Source organism: Palaemon carinicauda, chromosome 38, assembly GCF_036898095.1.
Source record: "Palaemon carinicauda isolate YSFRI2023 chromosome 38, ASM3689809v2, whole genome shotgun sequence".
In the NCBI taxonomy this organism is placed as follows: Eukaryota; Metazoa; Arthropoda; class Malacostraca; order Decapoda; family Palaemonidae; genus Palaemon; species Palaemon carinicauda.
In genome coordinates this window covers 66,396,934-66,416,199 of record NC_090762.1, presented here as the reverse complement: position 1 = coordinate 66,416,199, position 19,266 = coordinate 66,396,934, and the positions used below count along the sequence as shown (strand labels likewise).

Below are 19,266 nucleotides of genomic sequence, written 5' to 3'. Positions count from 1 at the left end.
CAATGGGCAAGGCAAACCATTGACCACCTGCTCGAGTACTGAACCAATAGCAACGTCACTGGCGTCAATGGAGAGAAGGAGAGGTGCATGTGACACGGGAAAAAGTGAGAGCTACAGCGGTTGATAGGGCCTTCTTTGCACTGCAGAAGACCGTTTCTAGAGGGGGACTCACTTCAGGTCTTTTAGCTTGCCCTTGAGGGAGGCATAGAGGGGGGCAAGAGTGGCACCGATAGCTGGCAGGAAACTGATAACTAATTATGCCCAGAAATTCTTACAGTGCTCTGACAGTCGAAAGCGCGGGGAAGTTTGGGGCAGCTAAATTCTCAGGGAGGGGGTAGACTTCCTTCAGGAGTGATGCGGTGCCCTAATAACAATAATTCGTTAGCGCCATAGATACACTTGTGGTACCCGACTACAAGGCCGTTCTGTTGTAGGTTGTCAAGCACGATGCGTATGTGACAAAGGTGTTACTCTTTGGAGGAAAAAACACAAGTATGTCGTCCACATAACATACACAGAAGAGGAGGTCCCTTAAGATGCCATCCATGGGGCTTTGAAAAGTGGCCGCAGTATTACAAAGGCCAAAACAGGAGTAATTGAAGGTTTATGTACCGAAGGGGTTGGTGATGTTTTCTGTCTTCTGGGTGCATGGGCACCTGATAATACCCCTTCAGTAGCTCGAGCATGAGGAAAACCTTCACTTTGAGCAAGCCCGAGGTCACTCCGGCCATGTTTGGGAAAGGGTAGTGATGCAGATCTGTCTGCATGTTCAGACGACTGTAATTGCCACACAGATGCAGAGAGCCATCTTTCTTCAGGACGATGTGTAAGTGTGACCACCATGGGCTTGAGACCTTTAAGCAAAGACCCATTTTGGCGAACGTTTATTTAGCGGCTGCCAAACGATTATGTGACAGTTGCCTGAATCTGGCGTACACTGGGGGGCCCCGTCATCTTATGATGATAAATGCCGTGTTTGGTGGGAACTGTGGGCATTTGGCGAAGTTCTGGAAGGAAGACTTCCGGGTACGACATGAGGAGGAAGGCGTAGGCATCTGTCGGTGCGCTGCTGTGGAGAACGAGGTCTGAGGGGGTGGGTTGAAGAAGTGCTGATGAGTATGAGTCAGCGTTAACTACGTGTCGGTGAGCAACATCAACCAGGAGATGGAAACAGGAGAGGAAATACGAACAGAGGATTGGCAATGTGACGTCAGCATCCAGAAACTTCCAAGGATTTTTGGCACTTCCAAACAATAATGTGAGGGACACGTAACCATGGGTGGGGATCGCAGCTCCATTGGCAGCTACCAAGCGGACAGTGGCAGGCTTAGACAGACTACTGTGCGCATTTGGCAAGTTCTGGAAGGAAGACTTCCGGGTACGACGTGAGGAGGAAGGCGTAGGCATCTGTCGGTGCGCTGATGTGGAGAACGAGGTCTGAGGGGGTGGGTTGAAGAAGTGCTGACGAGTATGAGTCAGCGTTAACTACCTGTCGGTGAGCAACATCAACCAGGAGATGGGAACAGGAGAGGAAATACGAACAGAGGATTGGCAATGTGACGTCAGCACCCAGTAACTTCCAAGGATTTTTGGCACTTCTAAACAATAATGTGAGGGACACATAACCATGGGTGGGGATCGCAGCTCCATTGGCAGCTACCAAGCAGACAGTGGCAGGCTTAGACAGACTACGTAGTGTCCTGGAGAGTGGCCTTGGTAGAAGAGAATAGCAAGCACTAATGTCTACCAAAAATTGCATGCCTGTACCAGCATCAGGTAAAAAGAAAAGATTAGTGACAGGGGAGGCCAGCGCCCCATGAGATGGCCTACTTACACATTTTTTGGCCACTGACAACCATTCGCATAATTCTTCGCAGGAGCCCCAAATCTGGAGTGGTAGTAGCATGACTGCAACCGATGGGCGTTGGTAAGTGGCTGTAGAGGTCGTGAGGTCGCTGGTTAGGGAGCAAGCGAGTGGTGGCATATGTGGGTGGTGGGCGGCTTTGTCACCGCTCCAGCACATTATGGGGTGGGCGTCTGAGTCCTACCACATTCAAGTCAGCTTTGGTCAATGTTGAATAGTTTTCCTCTTCATTAGAAGTGGAGGCATTGATTGAGGTCTTGAAGTTGGTTAAGTGGCTGTCCATAGGGGAGTCGATTTTGGTCATCCGATCCTTCAAGGGCAGAATATCGACATCGGGTATGGCAGGCGTACAGCTTCGGGTAGGCATCGTACCCAAAAGGGCACAAAGTAAGTTCACCTTCCGAGGAGTCGTCTGCAGCAGGTTGCAGGCGAGCGATACTAGTCATTTCCCTAGGAGCGAGCGAAGCCTTTTGGTCCCCTAACAATTATCGAGAGAGATGAAAAAGCTTGGCTATACATGCAGCTGGCAATGGTGAGTACTGCTCAAGGAGGTATGTTTTGATGGCGTCGTACGCTTGATCGCAAAGCCAATCTGAAATTTCCGGGAAAGTCTCCTTAGAGATAGTCTGCTTTGGTGCTTGAACGAGTCACACCCTTAATACGAAACTGGATCTTGGCACGTTGAAACCAGGCAAATGCCTCTACACTGGCGAAAAGGGGTAATTTCAGGGGTGTGGCGTTGATAGGAGAGTCAGGCGGCATCATCAAACAGTATGACACAGCAGTGAGTGTGGGAGTGAGCTGATCATTCCAGGGTCACCAATTGTGCAAGTGGGCCGTTAGGTTATAACCGAGAGGCAAATTTAATGTAAATAATTGTATTTCCACAGTTTAATGAGTTTATATACAAGAGGTTCCGGACAAGAATGTCACAAAATTCAAGAGATTTATTCATGTAAGGGCAGGCTTAAATAGGTTATGTAAACAGTAAGGGGGCAAGCAAGATATACAATAAAAACATAGAAAATACAGTTACAGTGTACGAGAGTGTGTGAAACACTTGCGGTACTGAACAATACACACACACCCACTCAAGTGATACCATTGACACCATAAAACATATATTAATAATCTCACTAACCATTCAAGTACAATCACATCCCCTTCCTTTACCATCTCAGCCCTCATGTCATCCATACCAGGTGCTTTTCCTGCTCTTGTTTCATTTAGTGCTCTCTTGCCTTCCTCTCTTGTAATCTCTCTCTCATTCTCATCTCCCATCACTGGCACCTCAAAACCTGCAACAGCAATTATATTTGCCTCTCTATTATCCTCAACATTCAGCAAACTTTCAAAATATTATGCCCACCTATTCCTTGCATCCTCTCCATTCAACATCCTTCCATTTTAATTTCACTGTCTCATCACTTCACAATCCACCCTTCCTTACTCTCTTAACTTCTTTCCAAAACATCTTATCCTCTTCATATGAATGACCCAATCCATGTTTTACATTTTACTTCCACATTTCTCTCACTATAACTTTCATACTTCTCTACACTATTACTCAACAGCCATTCTTCAAATTTCCTCTTTTTCTCTTCCACTTTCATCTTCCCTCCTTCATTCAAACGTTCACTGCCCTTCCTCATTCTGCCTCCAACAATCCTCTTGCCACACACATCACTTGCAATCCCACCAAAATTTTCTTTAACTAACTTCTACTCATTTAGATCACCAGTTTCTCTTCCTTTCACCCTATCATATGCCACTTCCAGCCTTTCTTGATATTCACCTCTTACCTCTGATTTTTTTCAATTCTTCACTTCACTACCTCCCTTTTACATCTGCCCACTCTATTTCCCCACTTTTTTGCTAAAACTAATTTTCCTTTGACTAAAATATGATCAGACATACCATTAGCCATACCCCTCAACACATGCACATTTTCAGTCTTCCATGCATCCTTCTTGTTATCAACACATAATCCATTAATGACCTTTCTACCACTCTTCCATTTGCCACTCTCACCCATGCATACTCGTTATTATCTCTCTTGAAAATACTACTAGTTATCATCAGCTCTTGTTTAACACACACATCTACCAGTCTCTAACCACTCTCATTTCCACCTGGTACGCCATACTTCCCAATGACACCTTCTACCTGTCCAGCACCCACTCTGGCATTTAAGTCACTCATTACAGCTACATGATTCCTTCTATCTAGTCCTTCTACACACACAGTTGACTCATTCCAGAATTCATTTGGCTCTTCTTCCCTTTTCTGACAACCTGGCCCATACACACTAACAAATCTCCAACATTCCCTATCCCACCTAACCCTTACCCACATTAACTTCCTTCCATTATCTGTCATTCATTTGCTCAGCAATAAAGCCACACCTTCTCTTGCTCTTCCCCTTTCAATACCAGACACTCCCTGTTACTTCTCCCTTCCCTTTTATCTTTGTCTCACACAAGACCAATACATTCATCCTTCTATTCCAAACCATACTTCCAATCTCACATCTTTTACTCTCAATCATACAACAATCGGCACATTCCGACACCACAGAAATAGAGTGCGCGGAGCATTCACTCTTTCCCCCAGCTCCTCGTCTTTGATATCTCACAGAAAGTAACTATACAGGAGAGGGGATTCCCAATCCCCTAGTCCCATCCCTTTTAGTCGCCTCTTACGTCAAGCAGGGATACGTTCGCTCTATTTTCATTGTTGTTATACCCCACAGCCATAAGAGTTCTCGTGTCAAAGGAAACAAACATAATTCTGAAAAACTATTCCATAATCACTTCATAATAAATGAAAAGAATTTTTCAGTTTAGGGAAATACAAAAAAGAATAACGTAAACTTGTGAAAAATTTACAAAATAAATAAACATGGAAATGTAGGTTATTATAGAGTAACTGTGCACTTATATCCATTGGCAACAAAGCTCGTCCACAGCTACTAAGGGCGGATCCGTTACCTCGTAGTGAGGAGGTTAAACCGGGCTTCTGGAGATGAAGCAATATGAACTTCAGGGGGGGTTCATAGAAATAATACACTATGCTAGTTTGCTTTTAAAGCAATCTGCAGGCCTGAAAAATGGATCAATGAACCAATCTAATTGCTTACCAACCTTTTCAAGTTGATCTCTGGATAGCATGGTATCTGTTGCTTGCTGGAGATCATTAACAATATCAGGTGCTGACATGGAAGGGTAGCCATCTTCTTCTAGCTTCTGTCTTGACATCTCCTCTAGAAACCTTTTCAAATCCTGATCTTCCTGAAGACCACCCAGAACCACAACAAGTGAGTCAACATCTTGTACACTGAAACATTTTAGATACATGTTAATGAAATGGGTTATAGTAATCTGAACAAAATCTAAATATTGAAAAGAAGACTAAATGTATTTGATTTAAAGTCATATTTCTAAAAGTGATAAGAGCATCTTATTATGATACTTACAGCATTAAGACTACTATAATTCAATACAAGATGCAGTGACATGTAGCATTTACATGAAAAAAAATAAAAAATAGAAAATTACTAATGCACAATAACGTAGAAATTGTATATACACATAATGTTACTACAAAACGACTAAGAGATATAGATGCTACATGTGTTACGTACAAATTGTAATGGTAAAGAAGCCATAGCGAAATGTAATCCTACAGCATGGATACCAAGTATGCGAAATATAATCTTTTTTACTCGTGAATGGTTTGGGATGGTAACTGCCGCTTACTGAAGGTACAACATCACCTTCTGAAACTCTACTTTGCAAATTGGTACACGCTACATTACAGAATGTACTTTGCAGCTTCCTTTCGGCTCCATATATGTACAGTGGTACCTCTACATACAAATTTAATTCGTTCCACAACCAACTTCGGATGTAGAAAATGTTCGGATGTAGAAACGAATTTTCCCATAAGAATACATGGTAATTCATTTAATTCGTTCCTCAGCCTAAAAACCCATTATAAATCCTTAATAAATGGCTACACATAATTACACATAACAATAACATAACTGCATAATATGAAAGAAGCACGTAAAAAAGATAATTATAAAGAAATAATAAATAAAAAATGTGTTTTATTGCCACTTTACCTTAGAGACGGGCCAACGCAGGTGTAGGATATGCTACGCCAAGAGGAGACGGACGATCGGCGAGAAGGTAGACATGGTGTTAACATGTTCTTTAAGTAAATACTCTCTCTCTCTCTCTCTCTCTCTCTCTCTCTCTCTTGTTCTTCTTCACTGTTAGTGTTAGAGACGTCTATTATTTTTTTCTGAGAGAGAGAGAGAGAGAGAGAGAGAGAGAGAGAGAGATTAAACAAAAATGTGTTGTGTACATATGATTTTTAACAGCGTTAACGAGTTGAAAGACAGTTAAATGTAACTAAAAAAACAGTATTAGCGAATCTGAAATCCTTTATTAACTAAAACAAATATTGATACAAACACACTCATGTGCGTATGCGCAAACACACACACACGCACGAGGAGACACGATTGGCGAGGAGGTAGAGATGGTGACTGCGATAACATACCGTAACTTACACTACGGAAATTTTAATCTAACTTAGCTTATTTATGTTTTTTTATTTTTATACTTCATATTTTTTAAATTTTTTTTCTTTTAGTTTTTTATTTTCATCACTTTCAGTGACGAGTTACGCTATGTTATCGCAGTCACCATCTCTACCTCCTCCCCGACCGTCTCTCTTATTGCGTAGCAATTCTTGCACCTGTGTGTGTGTTTGTGCATACGCACACGAGTGTGTTTGTATCAATATTTGTTTTAGTTAATAAAGGAATTCAGATTAGCTGTTATTACTTTCTTAGTTACATTTAATTGTTTTTCAACTCATTGACGCTGTTAAAAATCATATGTACTCTAAACACATTTTTGTTTAATCTCTCTCTCTCTCTCTCTCTCTCTCTCTCTCGGAAAAAAAATAATAGACGCATCTAACACTATAACAGCGAAGAAGAACGAGAGAGAGAGAGAGAGAGAGAGAGAGAGAGAGAGATTTTATTTAAAGAACATGTTAATGCTATGTTTAGAGAGAAACAGAAAAAGAGAGAAGTCTTATTTAAAAGAGCTTGTTAATGCTATCATTGTTTTCTTTGCTTCACTTTTTTCTTTCTTTCTGTTCATCACCCTGGCCCTTCTCACAAATGATCGTTGCCAACAATCTCTTTGTCCTTTATCCCTATCAACAAAAGGCGTTCTATCTCTTCCAGGGTATTGCTAAGATGTCTTGTAATAATAGTGATCCCCTTCAATGGTTATTTGCTTTAATGGCTGCCTTCAGCTTGATGATCCTCGAGATCATAGGCCTATTACGGCCATATTGTTTAGTCATACAGTATCACTCACATGCACACTGCTCTCATGTTTTTCTATAATTTCTTGCTTCAATTCTAATGAAAGAATTGCCTTCTTCCTGTACTGAAACTTAGCTTCTTAGGCACCATGATTATAGGTAAAATCAAAAAGGAAATGTGAGAAAAGGAAGAAAATAAGCACTGTTAATAACAGACCAAACAGAGGACAACCACACGATACACACAAGAATAGAGAACTGAGCACTCGACGCTCAATGACGTAATGTTTACTTCGTGCGTCGAAATAAAATTCGGGTGTAGAGTCAAAAATTTGCTCGAATTTTACTTCGGATGTTGGAAAATTCGGATGTAGATACGTTCGTGTGTAGAGGTTCCACTGTATGTATGTATGTATGTATGTATGTATGAATCTATCTATATATATCTATATCTATATGTATATATATATATATATATATATATAAATATATATATATATATATATTATATATATATATATATACATATATACATATATATACATATATATATATATACACACACACATATATATATATATACACATATATACATACATATATATATATAAATATATATATATATATATATATATAAATATATATATATATATATATATACATATATATATATATATATATGTATATATATATATACATATATATATATATATATATACATAACGGATTTTGAGCGAAGCGAAAAATCTATTTTTGGGTGAGATTGCCATGTTGTCCGGATGGAAGGTTCTAAGGTAGCTTCCTAAGGTATATATGTTACTACAGTGATATTCCCAGAGAATTAAACCTTCAGGTCCCAGAATTCTAACTCCTGGAGCGAATATCCTTAAAATTTATCTCAAGGATATCGCATAATATCAGAGGACATATTCTTGACACGCCACATAGCAATCTGCACCCCTAATAGCGTTTACGCTTTGAGGGGGACGTGGCAGAATAGAAGGGGGGCCGTATCAAGGTTACCCGCGTTCTCGTACTACTATTGACCACCCTCCACAGCGCCATTCCCAAGATGGCGGACATTCCTAATTTTGTAGCGATTTCGCTCAGTGGTGTTCCCTGTTGATCAAACTTTTCGATCAATTTGCAAGGATTTTTATTATGCATTCTCCAACTTCTTTCGCCTTCGGAAAGTTGAGTATTGGGTCTTTACAATGAGTAATTTTTAGCACCTGTTTCACAGTGAAATTAAAGTAATTTATTGTGTTGAGAAGCTAAGCCTCATACCGGAGTCGCCATGGGCGCAGTCGTTCGTTAGGCATGTGTTTTTTAGTTAGTAGAACGACTTCCCGGTTTTTAAATAGCATTAATTAATTAATTAATTATGTAAGCTATTTAGGCAAATTATACTTTTAAGATATTTATAATGTGCATAATTTTCCATCTATGTCGATCGTATAGTTAGAGTTTCGGTGATTGAGGTAACCGAGATCTCGTCTCGCCTAGGTAACCTAACCTAGGCGTTTTATTATACGTTCAGACATTTCCCCCGGTTACCCTAGTGTATTGTGATTTCAATTCATGTGGTGTGTCAAGCATAAGTCCCCTGTTGATATACGATATCCTAAAGGGAAACCTTTAGGGTACTCGTGCCAGAAGTCAGAATTCTGTGAAACCTTTAGTTTAATTCTCTGGGAATATCTACTGTAGTCATATATACCCTCAGGAAGCTACTGAAGGAACCTTCCATCAGGACGTCATGGCCATCTCACCCAAAAATAGATCGTATATATACTCCTAGAGAATTAATCATAATTCTCCAGAATTCTAACTCCTGGCGCGAGTATCCTTAATATACTTTTAAGGATATCGCATAATATCAGGGGACGTATTTTTGATACGACACTAACAATCTTCACCCCGAATAGATTTTACTCTTTGAGGGGGAAGAGTGGCGAACGAAGGGGAGCCGTTATCAAGGTACCCGGTGGACCCCCTCCCTGTGCTACTACGGCGCATTATTCCTTTGAAAGTAGCATTTAAGTATGGTGCTCTCACACGTTTCTCTCGGTGTAGTTACTGTTTTCAAGGAATATTATCATGCAATCTCCAGCATCTTCATCCTCTGGAAAGTTGAGTATTTAATCTTTCCTGTGTATAATTTTATAGATCCCTTCTCACAGTTAAATTAACATAATTTAGGTGTTAAGCGGAGCACTGCCATATCCGGAGGCGGCCATTTTGAGACCGCTGTCGCACGCCATAAATGCAATTATTTAGTTAGTAGCGCGACGTCCCCGGTATTTAGCTATAAAGAATTTTCTAGCTAGTTAGGCAAAATTATACTAGTGAAGATCGCATATACACATATAATATTTCCTCTTCCAAAATATAACGTTTCTTTCGTATACGATAGGGCCTTGGTGGTATCACTCGTAGCCGTGGTCCCCACTCGAGTTAGGCTAGCCTAACCCATTTAGTATACGTTAGTAACGTTAATCCCATTGTTTAACCTCTAGTATCGTTTCTATTAATTCAGTCGGGGATATATATATCCCCTAGAATTATTGGTATAATTCAATACGCTTCTCTTTTAGAGAAAAGAGGATAAACCCTTCTTCCCCCCTGAGTGTCGCCATCCCAGGCGGCAACCCTATCTTCCGTCATCGCTACGAGTAGTTAACTTCAGCTTGACATGGATAGTGTTTTACCGTCGATCTTCTTTGCCGCCGAGTATCCCGGCTTTGAAGTATGACAGTAATTCAGGGTGTATTGTCTTGTAGCCGACAATGTCATCGACATAGGAATCGTTATTCCTCTGCCGGCTATGAGGTTGTCGGCAAAGGAAGCTAGGCTTCCCTAGTCTACAAACGAAGAGGGCGGCATAATTGCCGCCACCTTTCTACCTTGTAGACTAGAAGACATGTCTTATATCCGGCAATGTCGCCGACAGGGGAATTCTTGTTCCCCTGCCGCCCATGACAGCGTTGATACAGGAAGCTATGCTTACTTGATTTGCAGCCAAATCCCGCCGCCTTTCTTCCCTGTAAACTATAAGACCCTTTTCCCTCCCCCTTCTGTCGTTTAGTGCCGGCCTAGCCGTCACAAATTTCCTTTGGCCGGTATTCTACAATCATCCCCGCTTGCCGGGCTGACTGGGTTACCGGCCAGGTTCCTATAAGCGGCGGTTAGGTTACCTCCTCGACCAACTCCCTAACGGAAGCGAAAGCTCTGAGAAAGGCTGAGCCGGCCCTGACAGCTGCCGGTGGGAAACCCATTATACTGTTGAGAATTCTTCAGTCCTCTCTTGGACTGCCATCCACAAACCTGGCAACAGAAATTGTGGCTCGATGGAAGCCAGAATCAAATGCATTCCTCCCCTTCCATTGGAACTCTCCTTCTGGGAAGGAGGCTGTAGAAGACAGTAGCCCCCTACACTTCCAATTACTGTACTAAACTATAATAATACAGAATCCTCCTTCCCATTCTTTCTCTCCCCCTATCAGTTAGTGGCGCCAGGCACTAGCCTAACCCCGGTAGTATACTGGTAAAACTATAGTATATGACAATACGGTAGCCAGTATTCCTGCAGTACAGTATAACAATACAGCAGTTAGAAAACTACAGTATATAATGATACAGTAGTATAAATCTTTCCAACATACTCTGTGTATCCTTTCACAGTCTATTGTTGAGACCGAATAAAATGTTGAGGTGAAGTATTCCTTCAACATCCTGATGAATCCTAGATCATCAGGACACTGATTATTACCGTGCAGTATTAATATTCTACAAGTGAAGGAGTTAGTGTAAATATTCACTGACTCCGGCTCTACGTACGGGAGTTATTCCACTCTGTATTTTCCATAATAGGGAAATTAAGAATATTAATACTGACAGAGGTCACAGCAATTGCCTGGAGAGGAAACACAGATATGCGTCTTTCCTACTTCTTTTCTAGCTTACTATCCTAAGCTATTAAGAATAATAGTAAGCAATACTATTGTTAAGCATGTGCATTTATATCAATGACATAAATAACCCTGGGTAAGACTATAAACTGCATGCCTGGGGCTCCCTTGAGCAAGGAGCAGCCCCCCAGAAACTCCCCGTACCAGGGTCACGGTGAAGCTGCTGGCTGCAGGGCAGTGGTTTTCACCTGAAAGCACAGTCAGTGCAACTGACAAGCTGCCTTCAGGTGGATTTTTGTCTGGCGGAAGCTCAGAAGAATCCGTTCTCGGACCAACTGTTCAACAGCAGAGAAATCTTCTCCTAGTAAGCTGGAGACTGCAAGTTGAGAAGAAACCTGGGGGTCTCCACTCAGCTTTTTCTCAACCCCTGTCAACCCTTTGCACCATGAATAGTGAACCAAATGAAAACTCATACCACATCGCCTGTCGCGTGGGTGACCAGGCTGACAATAAGCAGGCTACTGGAACAACAAGAAAACACCTTCAATTGAGAAAAAAAATCAATATTGGAACCTGGAATGTTAGGAAACTCAAAGAAAAAGGCAAATTAAACACTGTTTGCAACGAAATGAATAACTATGGCCTCCAAATTCTTGGATTAGCTGAAACTAACTGGAACGGACTTGGTAGCTTCAAAACAGATGGAAATCATCATGTCATCTTTTCTGGTAAAGAAGATGGATACAGCCATGGAGTTGCTGTAATCCTAGGAAAAGAAGCATCTAAAGCTCTAATTGGCTACAGCCCAATCAGCGACCGAATTCTAAATTTAAGAATCCAAGCAAAACCACATAACATTACTATTGTTCAGTGCTATGCTCCAACTAGCACAGCGAATGAGGACGAAATAAATAGCTTCTATGACAGCCTCCAAGAAACTATAGACTCCATACCAAATCGTGATTTGCAGGTAATTATGGGAGATATGAATGCCAAAGTAGGCAAGAACTCGACACCTAACAAAACTTCTGGCCGCTTTGGACTAGGAGAGCAAAACGAACGTGGAGAGAGACTCATAGAATTTTGTAGTGCCAACAACATGCTGATTACAAACACAATGTTTGAACACAATCCTCGCCATCTCTACACTTGGATGTCTCCAGACATGAAAACCTGCAACCAAATTGACTATATCATCTTGAACCAAAAATGGAAAAGTTGTGTAAAAATGTTAAAACTAGACCTGGAGCAGACTGTAATAGCGACCACCAACTCCTGGCTGCCGAGATCAAACTACAACTTAAGAAATTGACACAACCACCTCAACCAATTCACTTTGACTACAAAACCCTTGATAACAATTATTCTGTTAAAATTTCAAATAGCTTTGAGGCTCTTTTACAATGTGAAGACGAAAAAACCCCAAACGAACTGTGGAACGAAGGAAAGGATATCTTTCTAAAAGTTGCAGGAGAAACCATTACCAAGAAAACCAACAAAAGGAATCAATGGATATCGGAAGAAACCATAAAAGAAGTTGAGCTTAGAAGGCAACTCAAAGCAAAAGGGATCAATGATCCTGTTGAGGAAACAATTTACAGACAACAGAACTCCAAAATTCAACGGATGATGCGGAAAGACAAGGAAAAGTTAATACAAAAACAATGCCAAAGGATTGAAGTAAATTCCATTAACAACTCTACAAAAGAAACGTACAATGGTGTGAAAAACCTCACCAAGAAATTCAAACCATCTGTTGACACCATCAAAGATGAAGATGACTTAATCCTTTGTGACAGAGAGGAAGTCAAAGACAGATGGAAAGAAAACTGCACAAATCTCTACAAAAGAAATGAATCCATTGTAACACCAGTCCCATACGGGCAAGTGTCTTCAGAACCAGAACCACCTCCTCTGATCGATGAGATTAGAGAAGCTATCAAAGAACTCAAACTTGAAAAGAGTCCAGGAAACGATCAGGTCACAGCCGAAATGATAAAGAATGGAGGTGAGAACGTCGAGATATTCTACCACAGGCTCTGCAAAAAAATCTGGATCGAAAACAAATGGCCAGACGATTGGGGGGAGTCAGTCTTTGTCCCCATCCCTAAGAAAGGTGACACCCTCAAATGCAGCAATAATAGGACAGTAGCAAAATTCTTTTGAAAATCATGGCTAAGAGAATGGCAAACAAACTGAACGAAGAAATCGCTGACGAATAAGCAGGATTCCGTCCTGGGAAAGGCACCAGAGACCAAATCATAAATCTCAAGATGATCCTTGAAAAAAAACAGAGAACGAGGAATCGACGTATTCCTTTTTTTTATTGACTACACTAAAGCCTTTGATACAGTTGCACATGACATCTTATGGAACGACATGTACTCTATGGGTTTTCCACCTCATGTCATCTCACTTCTGAAAGCACTGTACAATCAACAGAAAGCAGCAGTGCGAACATCTTATGGCCTAACGGATTGGTTTAACATCGGACAAGGTGTCAGACAAGGATGCATTGTTTCTCCCCACCTCTTTAACATCTACTCGGAAACCATAATGAGAAATGCGCTTGAAGACTACGAAGGAGGCATAACTGTTGGAGGACAAAAGATCACTAATCTAAGATATGCCGACGATGTGGTTTTAATCGCTGGAAGTATGGAGGACCTCCAAACATTAGTATCAAAAGTAAAAGCCGAGTGAAAAAGTGGGACTGTACCTAAATGCTTAGAAAACAAAGGTCATGAAGTGTCAAAAAGCCCCGTCTGATCAAGAAATCTTACTAGACGGAGTTGCCCTAGATGTCACTGAATTTACTTACCTTGGAGCAACTTTCACCAATAATGGGGACGACTCCCAAGAGATCAAAAGAAGAATTGGTATGGCAAAGAATGCAACCATCGCACTAAGCAATGTGTGGAAAGACAGACATATCACTCTAAACACAAAAAAGCGGCTTCTCAAATCACTTGTTTTCCCCATCGCATCATACGGCTCAGAATGTTGGGTTTTAAAAGCTACAGATCGGAAAAGATTAGAAATTTTTGAACAATGGTGTTACAGAAGAGTCCTTAGGATAAGCTGGATTGAGAAAAAGACTAACGTGGAAGTTCTACAAAAGATCAATATCGAAAAAAGATTACTTGACATTTTGGATGAAAGAAAACTAACTTTCATTGGACACCAGGTTCGGAAACACAATACTCTGGAAAGAACGCTACTAAGTGGACAGTCTATGGTACAAGAACGAGAGGAAGGCCTAAAACTAGATTGAGTGACAATATCATGGAGATGTGTGGGCTAACGATGGTGGAGTTGGAAAGGAAAGCTCAAGACCGGAATGAATGGAGAAGTTTTGTGCAGAGGGCCACGGCCGTTCGACATCGAACACCCCATACTTGATGATGATAAATAACCCTATACTCATTTCACCCTTTCTTTCCTTACAGGTGGAGCCAAAGGTGAAGTGTGCAGTCGTGTTCTGCAACCACAAGAGTAAGGACTTTTGTGGGCATACGATGTGCAGGTCTCATTCCCCCTGCTCCATCGTAACTGAAACCCTGAAGTATTGGGACCCAAACGGTTGCGCCATCTGCTCGGCTCTGATAACCGAGGGATTTGGTGAAGATATCCCTGAGACTACAGAGTCAAGGGATACAGCAAGAGAAACTCTTCGGAGGTGGGTAAGAGGGTTCCAAAAGAACTCTCCGGGACCTTACCTACCTAATGAAGCTATGAGGTGCCTTCTGTTCCCTAAGGCCCAATCCGACGCGGTTATGCCCCAGGTAAAGGTCAAGCCTCCCTTCATCCAACTGACGGTGGATGCTGACATCAATAAGGTACTGGAAGGCATGGACATCCATCAGGAACGGATGTCGGAGATGTATACCAACACCGAAAAGGACCTTCTACAAGAAGACCCTAAAGAAGATGTGGTTCAACCACCTACGGAGGAAGAAGGATCCGTGTCAACGGTAACTGAAGACCCTCAGTTTTCCGTGACGGCATACTAACCTGTGCCGACAACTTCAGCCCCAACTCCCCATCCTAATCCGCTGATAGCCAGGAGCGAAGCGCTCCTAGAGTCAATTCAACAGATGATGGCAGTGTTTCATAAGGAACAACAGGAGATTAAGCAAGATCTCAAAGAGAAGAAGAAAGAGGTAAGAGAAGTGAAATGCCCTGGCGTTTTCAGGGGCTTTCCTAAGCCTCTTAAGATCTCTGACTTACCTCAATGCTCCGAAACCAACCCCTGGAGGTACACGGAGCATATGCCCATGATGGATGAGAAGCTTTACATCTCCGAGAAGTTGGGAGCCAAACCTCTTGAAGATCTCCAATTCTGGCCTAGCCTTTCGGCATACCCAGATTGTTACGCGAGATTGCGGAATGAACCAGCATCTCGTGAGGAGGCGGAACCGAAAGAAGTCATGGTCTTCGAGCATGACAAGGCACAGGCTCTCCTGTCCAAGACCCTAAAGGGAGCCCGTTACACCAACTCCAAAGTTTCAGCTTTGTGCAAGAGGCATCCTACCTTCATTGCTCCTTCCTCCAGAGCTTTCCCCTTTTCAGCGAAAGCTCTTGACTGCGTGATAAAAGCAGTCGATGCGGGCAAACCATGCCCAGTGCCAGAGGAATGCAGACCATTATCTCTAGCCATGCCTACCTGCGAGAAGGAGTGGAACGAGGTTCATCTAACCTTCTCCTCCTCTAAACTGGATCCGGATATAGCAGGTCAGTAGTTCAATGAGAACCTTCCAAAACTGCCAGAGCATCTTTTGAGAAGGGAACAGGAGACAAAAGAGAGACTAGCCGCTTCTTTGTCTCTTCAGAACTGCATGGAAATGTGTGCAGGCCTTTCCGATACCCAAGACATGTACATGGTCTTAGCCAAGACTTACATGGGTACCCTTATTAAGGATTTGTATGCCTTCGTTAGATCCAGGAGGGCCTATAGAGAGCATGTGTTTGCCGCAGCAACGGTCAAACATGAACCCAGGAAGCTGATCACTTCATGTATCTGGGGTAAGGACCTCTTCCCACAAGATGTGATTCAGGAGGTCATTGCCAAAGCTGCCACGGAGAATAGGAACCTTCTCCAGAAGTGGGGCATGTCTTCCAAGAGGAAATCATCCTCAGACGCTGGTCCCTAACCTAAAAACAGGAAGATAAACAAACCACGCAGGCCTGCACAACCTCCAAATATGACCATGACCACAGTGCCCCAAATGGTAGCGGGAAACCATCGGCGCCCGCGCGCGCAATACTATGGCGCATGCACGCAAGAGCATTGGCCATCGCGCGCGCGAAACTGTCGGAGGGCTTGTGCGGAAGACTGTCGGAGGGGGCGCGCACGGGAGACTGTCGGCGAGTGCACGCACAGGAGACTGTTGGCGCGCGCGCAAAGGTAGCGCTATTAGGTTAGCAGGTCAGCTGGCAGGACGACCAGTGGCAGGACGATCAGGAAATGGGATGTGCCCTTTGGAAGGGCGAGCATCCACCGATGGGGACCATAAAAAGGTCCGTGTTAGAGTCCAGGACCGAAGTCCAAAGGACTATGTTGCAGCGCAAGGTTGCGCTGGTAGATCGGTAGGTCAGCTGGCAGGACGATCAGGAACTAGGATGTGCCCTTTAGAAGGGCGAGCATCCACCGATGGGGACCGTAAAAAGGCCCGCGTTAGAGTCCAGGGCTGAAGTCCAAAGGACTACGTTGCAGCGCAAGGTTGCGCTGGTCGATCGGTAGGTCAGCTGGCAGGACGATCAGGAACTGGGACGTGCCCTTTGGAAGGGCGAGCATCCACCGATGAGGACCGTAACAAGGTCCGCGTTAGAGTCCAGGACCGAAGCCCACGGACTAAGTTGCAGCGCAAGGTTGCGCTGGTAGATCAGCTTGATCCTCCGAAGAGGTGTCTCTATGTGTGACCTCTCTTGCGAACGAAAGAGGTGAATACTTCGTAGAAGAGACTTGAAGACACCCGTGATGACGCCCATGAGGGCCGGTGGATCAGCAAGCTGACCTTAACAGTAGCGATCCTCCGAAGAGGAGTCTCTATGAGTTGCCTCTCTCGCGAACGAGAGAGGTGAACACTTCGTAGAATAGACTAGAAGACGCCCATGATGACGCCCATTGAGGAACGGCGGATCAGCAAGCTGACCTTTAACAGTAGCGATCCTCCGAAGAGGAGTGGCCTTTCTCGCGAACGAGAGAGGTAAGCACTTCGTAGAAGAGACTTGCCAAGACCGTGCTCCGCCCCTGAAGGAAGAGAAACTCAGCAAGGGGGGAGAGAAGTCTTGGCGAAGGCAGCAACAGCAGTCTGAGACGATGAATTTATTAAGATGTGGGAAGTTCTCCCTCTGAAGGGAGAAACAACCTCACACCTGGGGAGGAAACCTCCCTCGGAAAGGAAGTTGTCCAACCCCTGGAGGCGAACCTTCTTTAAGTGTTCTAAGATGATCTGAAGTGCTGGTCATGTTGTCACAGGAGTACTTCTAAGAGAAGGGATGACGCCCATGACGACGTCCTCTGAGGGACGGCAGTGACAGCAAATTCCCCAGACATGAACAGAACAGCTCAGCTTCATTGGTACTCTTAGTCGAACGAAGAAAAACTGCATAGTTAACTGGGAAAAAATAAAATTAACAGAAATTCCCTAGGGAGGAACTCCGAAGAGGAACCCTGAGGGAACAACATAAAATAAGTATTGCGCCGACAATAAAATTAATTATTTAACAAATACCCTAGGGAGGAACTCCGAAGAGGCACGCCGAGGGAACAACATAAAATTAAGTATTGCGCCCTTCCTTCCCCAGTCGACATCCACGGGAGAAGGGGGAAGCGGAGTAACTGTAATAAAAACATAATTACAATTATTCAAATCAGCTAAGAATATTCACTAATAGTGAGAACCACTGATCCTCCGAAGGGACAAACAATCGGAAGAGCAACCCAACCCGCCCATGGGAAAGGAGCTTCCGCAAAAGTACACTATTGTTGTAAAGGTGAACGACCTCAAGAAGAGAAAGACCGTAGTTAATCTTTGAGAGGCCACATTCTCTTCGCTCAGAATTCAATTTTTCCCCTAGGAAAAAGGAAAAGGCGAAGACAATAGTGAATGAAGAGGGTCCAGGCGAAGACAAGCAGGGGAGCCTAGTTAACGGTTATATGACGACGGGAAGACCGATGGACCAGAGAGGGAGAGGTCGTTCCCCACGACACGAAGTGGAACTGTGCTGGCCTTGCTAATCTACGCTAGTGTCGTTGTCGTATGTGTATCACACACACAGCACAAACACTGAAAAGGAAACTTATCATATTTCTATACACATATATATACATAAACATTAAGAATGTTTTCATATACAGTATATACAAGTATAAGAAAAAGTAAGTTAAAGACAAAAATTAATGGCAGTCCAGAATACGCGAGGAGGGAGAGAGGAAACAACCGCTCTCGATCCGAGCCAAAAGTAAAGAGGCTAAATCACAGGTGTGTGAACGGGAGTGGTAGCAAGCTAACCCCCCCTACCCGAGCTAACTAGCGGTGTGGGTAGTTAACCCTCGCTAAATTTTAATGGCTCTTCATTTCAGCTCCGCCGAAAGTATAACCCCTAATAAATAGCGTGGTTTGTATTTCAGTTACGGAACAAATCTATTTTTGGGTGAGATAGCCATGTCGTCCTGATGGACCCACCCTTCTTTCTTTCTTAAATGACCCCACCCCAAAACTACTCTATCTGCGGCTATTCCAGCTTAAATGAAAGTTCGGAATGATGAGCCGAAGTAGTAGGGAGAGGAGGTCCACCGGATACCTTGATAACGGCTCCCCTTTCATTCGCCACTCTTCCCCCTCAAAGAGGTAATCTATTCAGGTTGAAGATTGCTATATTAAGGATACTTGCGCCAGGAGTTAGAATTCTGGAAACCTATGGTTAATTCTCTGGGGAGTATCACTGTAGCAAATATCCCTTAGAAAGCTACCTAAAGGAACTTCCATCAGGACGACATGCCTATCTCACCCAAAAATAGATTTTTCGCTTTGCTCAAAATTCGTTTTTTATATGACTTACATCATAGGCTTATGATGGAAGTCCGTATAGAAAGGGTTTACTATTTTTTTTTGCAACATTTTAGATTTTATTGAT

The 19,266-nt window shown here is 43.0% G+C and overlaps 1 protein-coding gene across 1 annotated transcript in view; it reads right to left on the bottom strand.

Annotated features, from left to right (window-relative positions):
• Positions 1-19,266, bottom strand: part of LOC137630696 (gamma-tubulin complex component 2-like) — a 250,855-nt gene that overhangs the window by 174,477 nt on the left and 57,112 nt on the right. Inside the window, 1 exon segment of the mRNA XM_068362328.1 lies at positions 5,008-5,200. Coding sequence (XP_068218429.1) covers positions 5,008-5,200 — 193 coding nt within the window.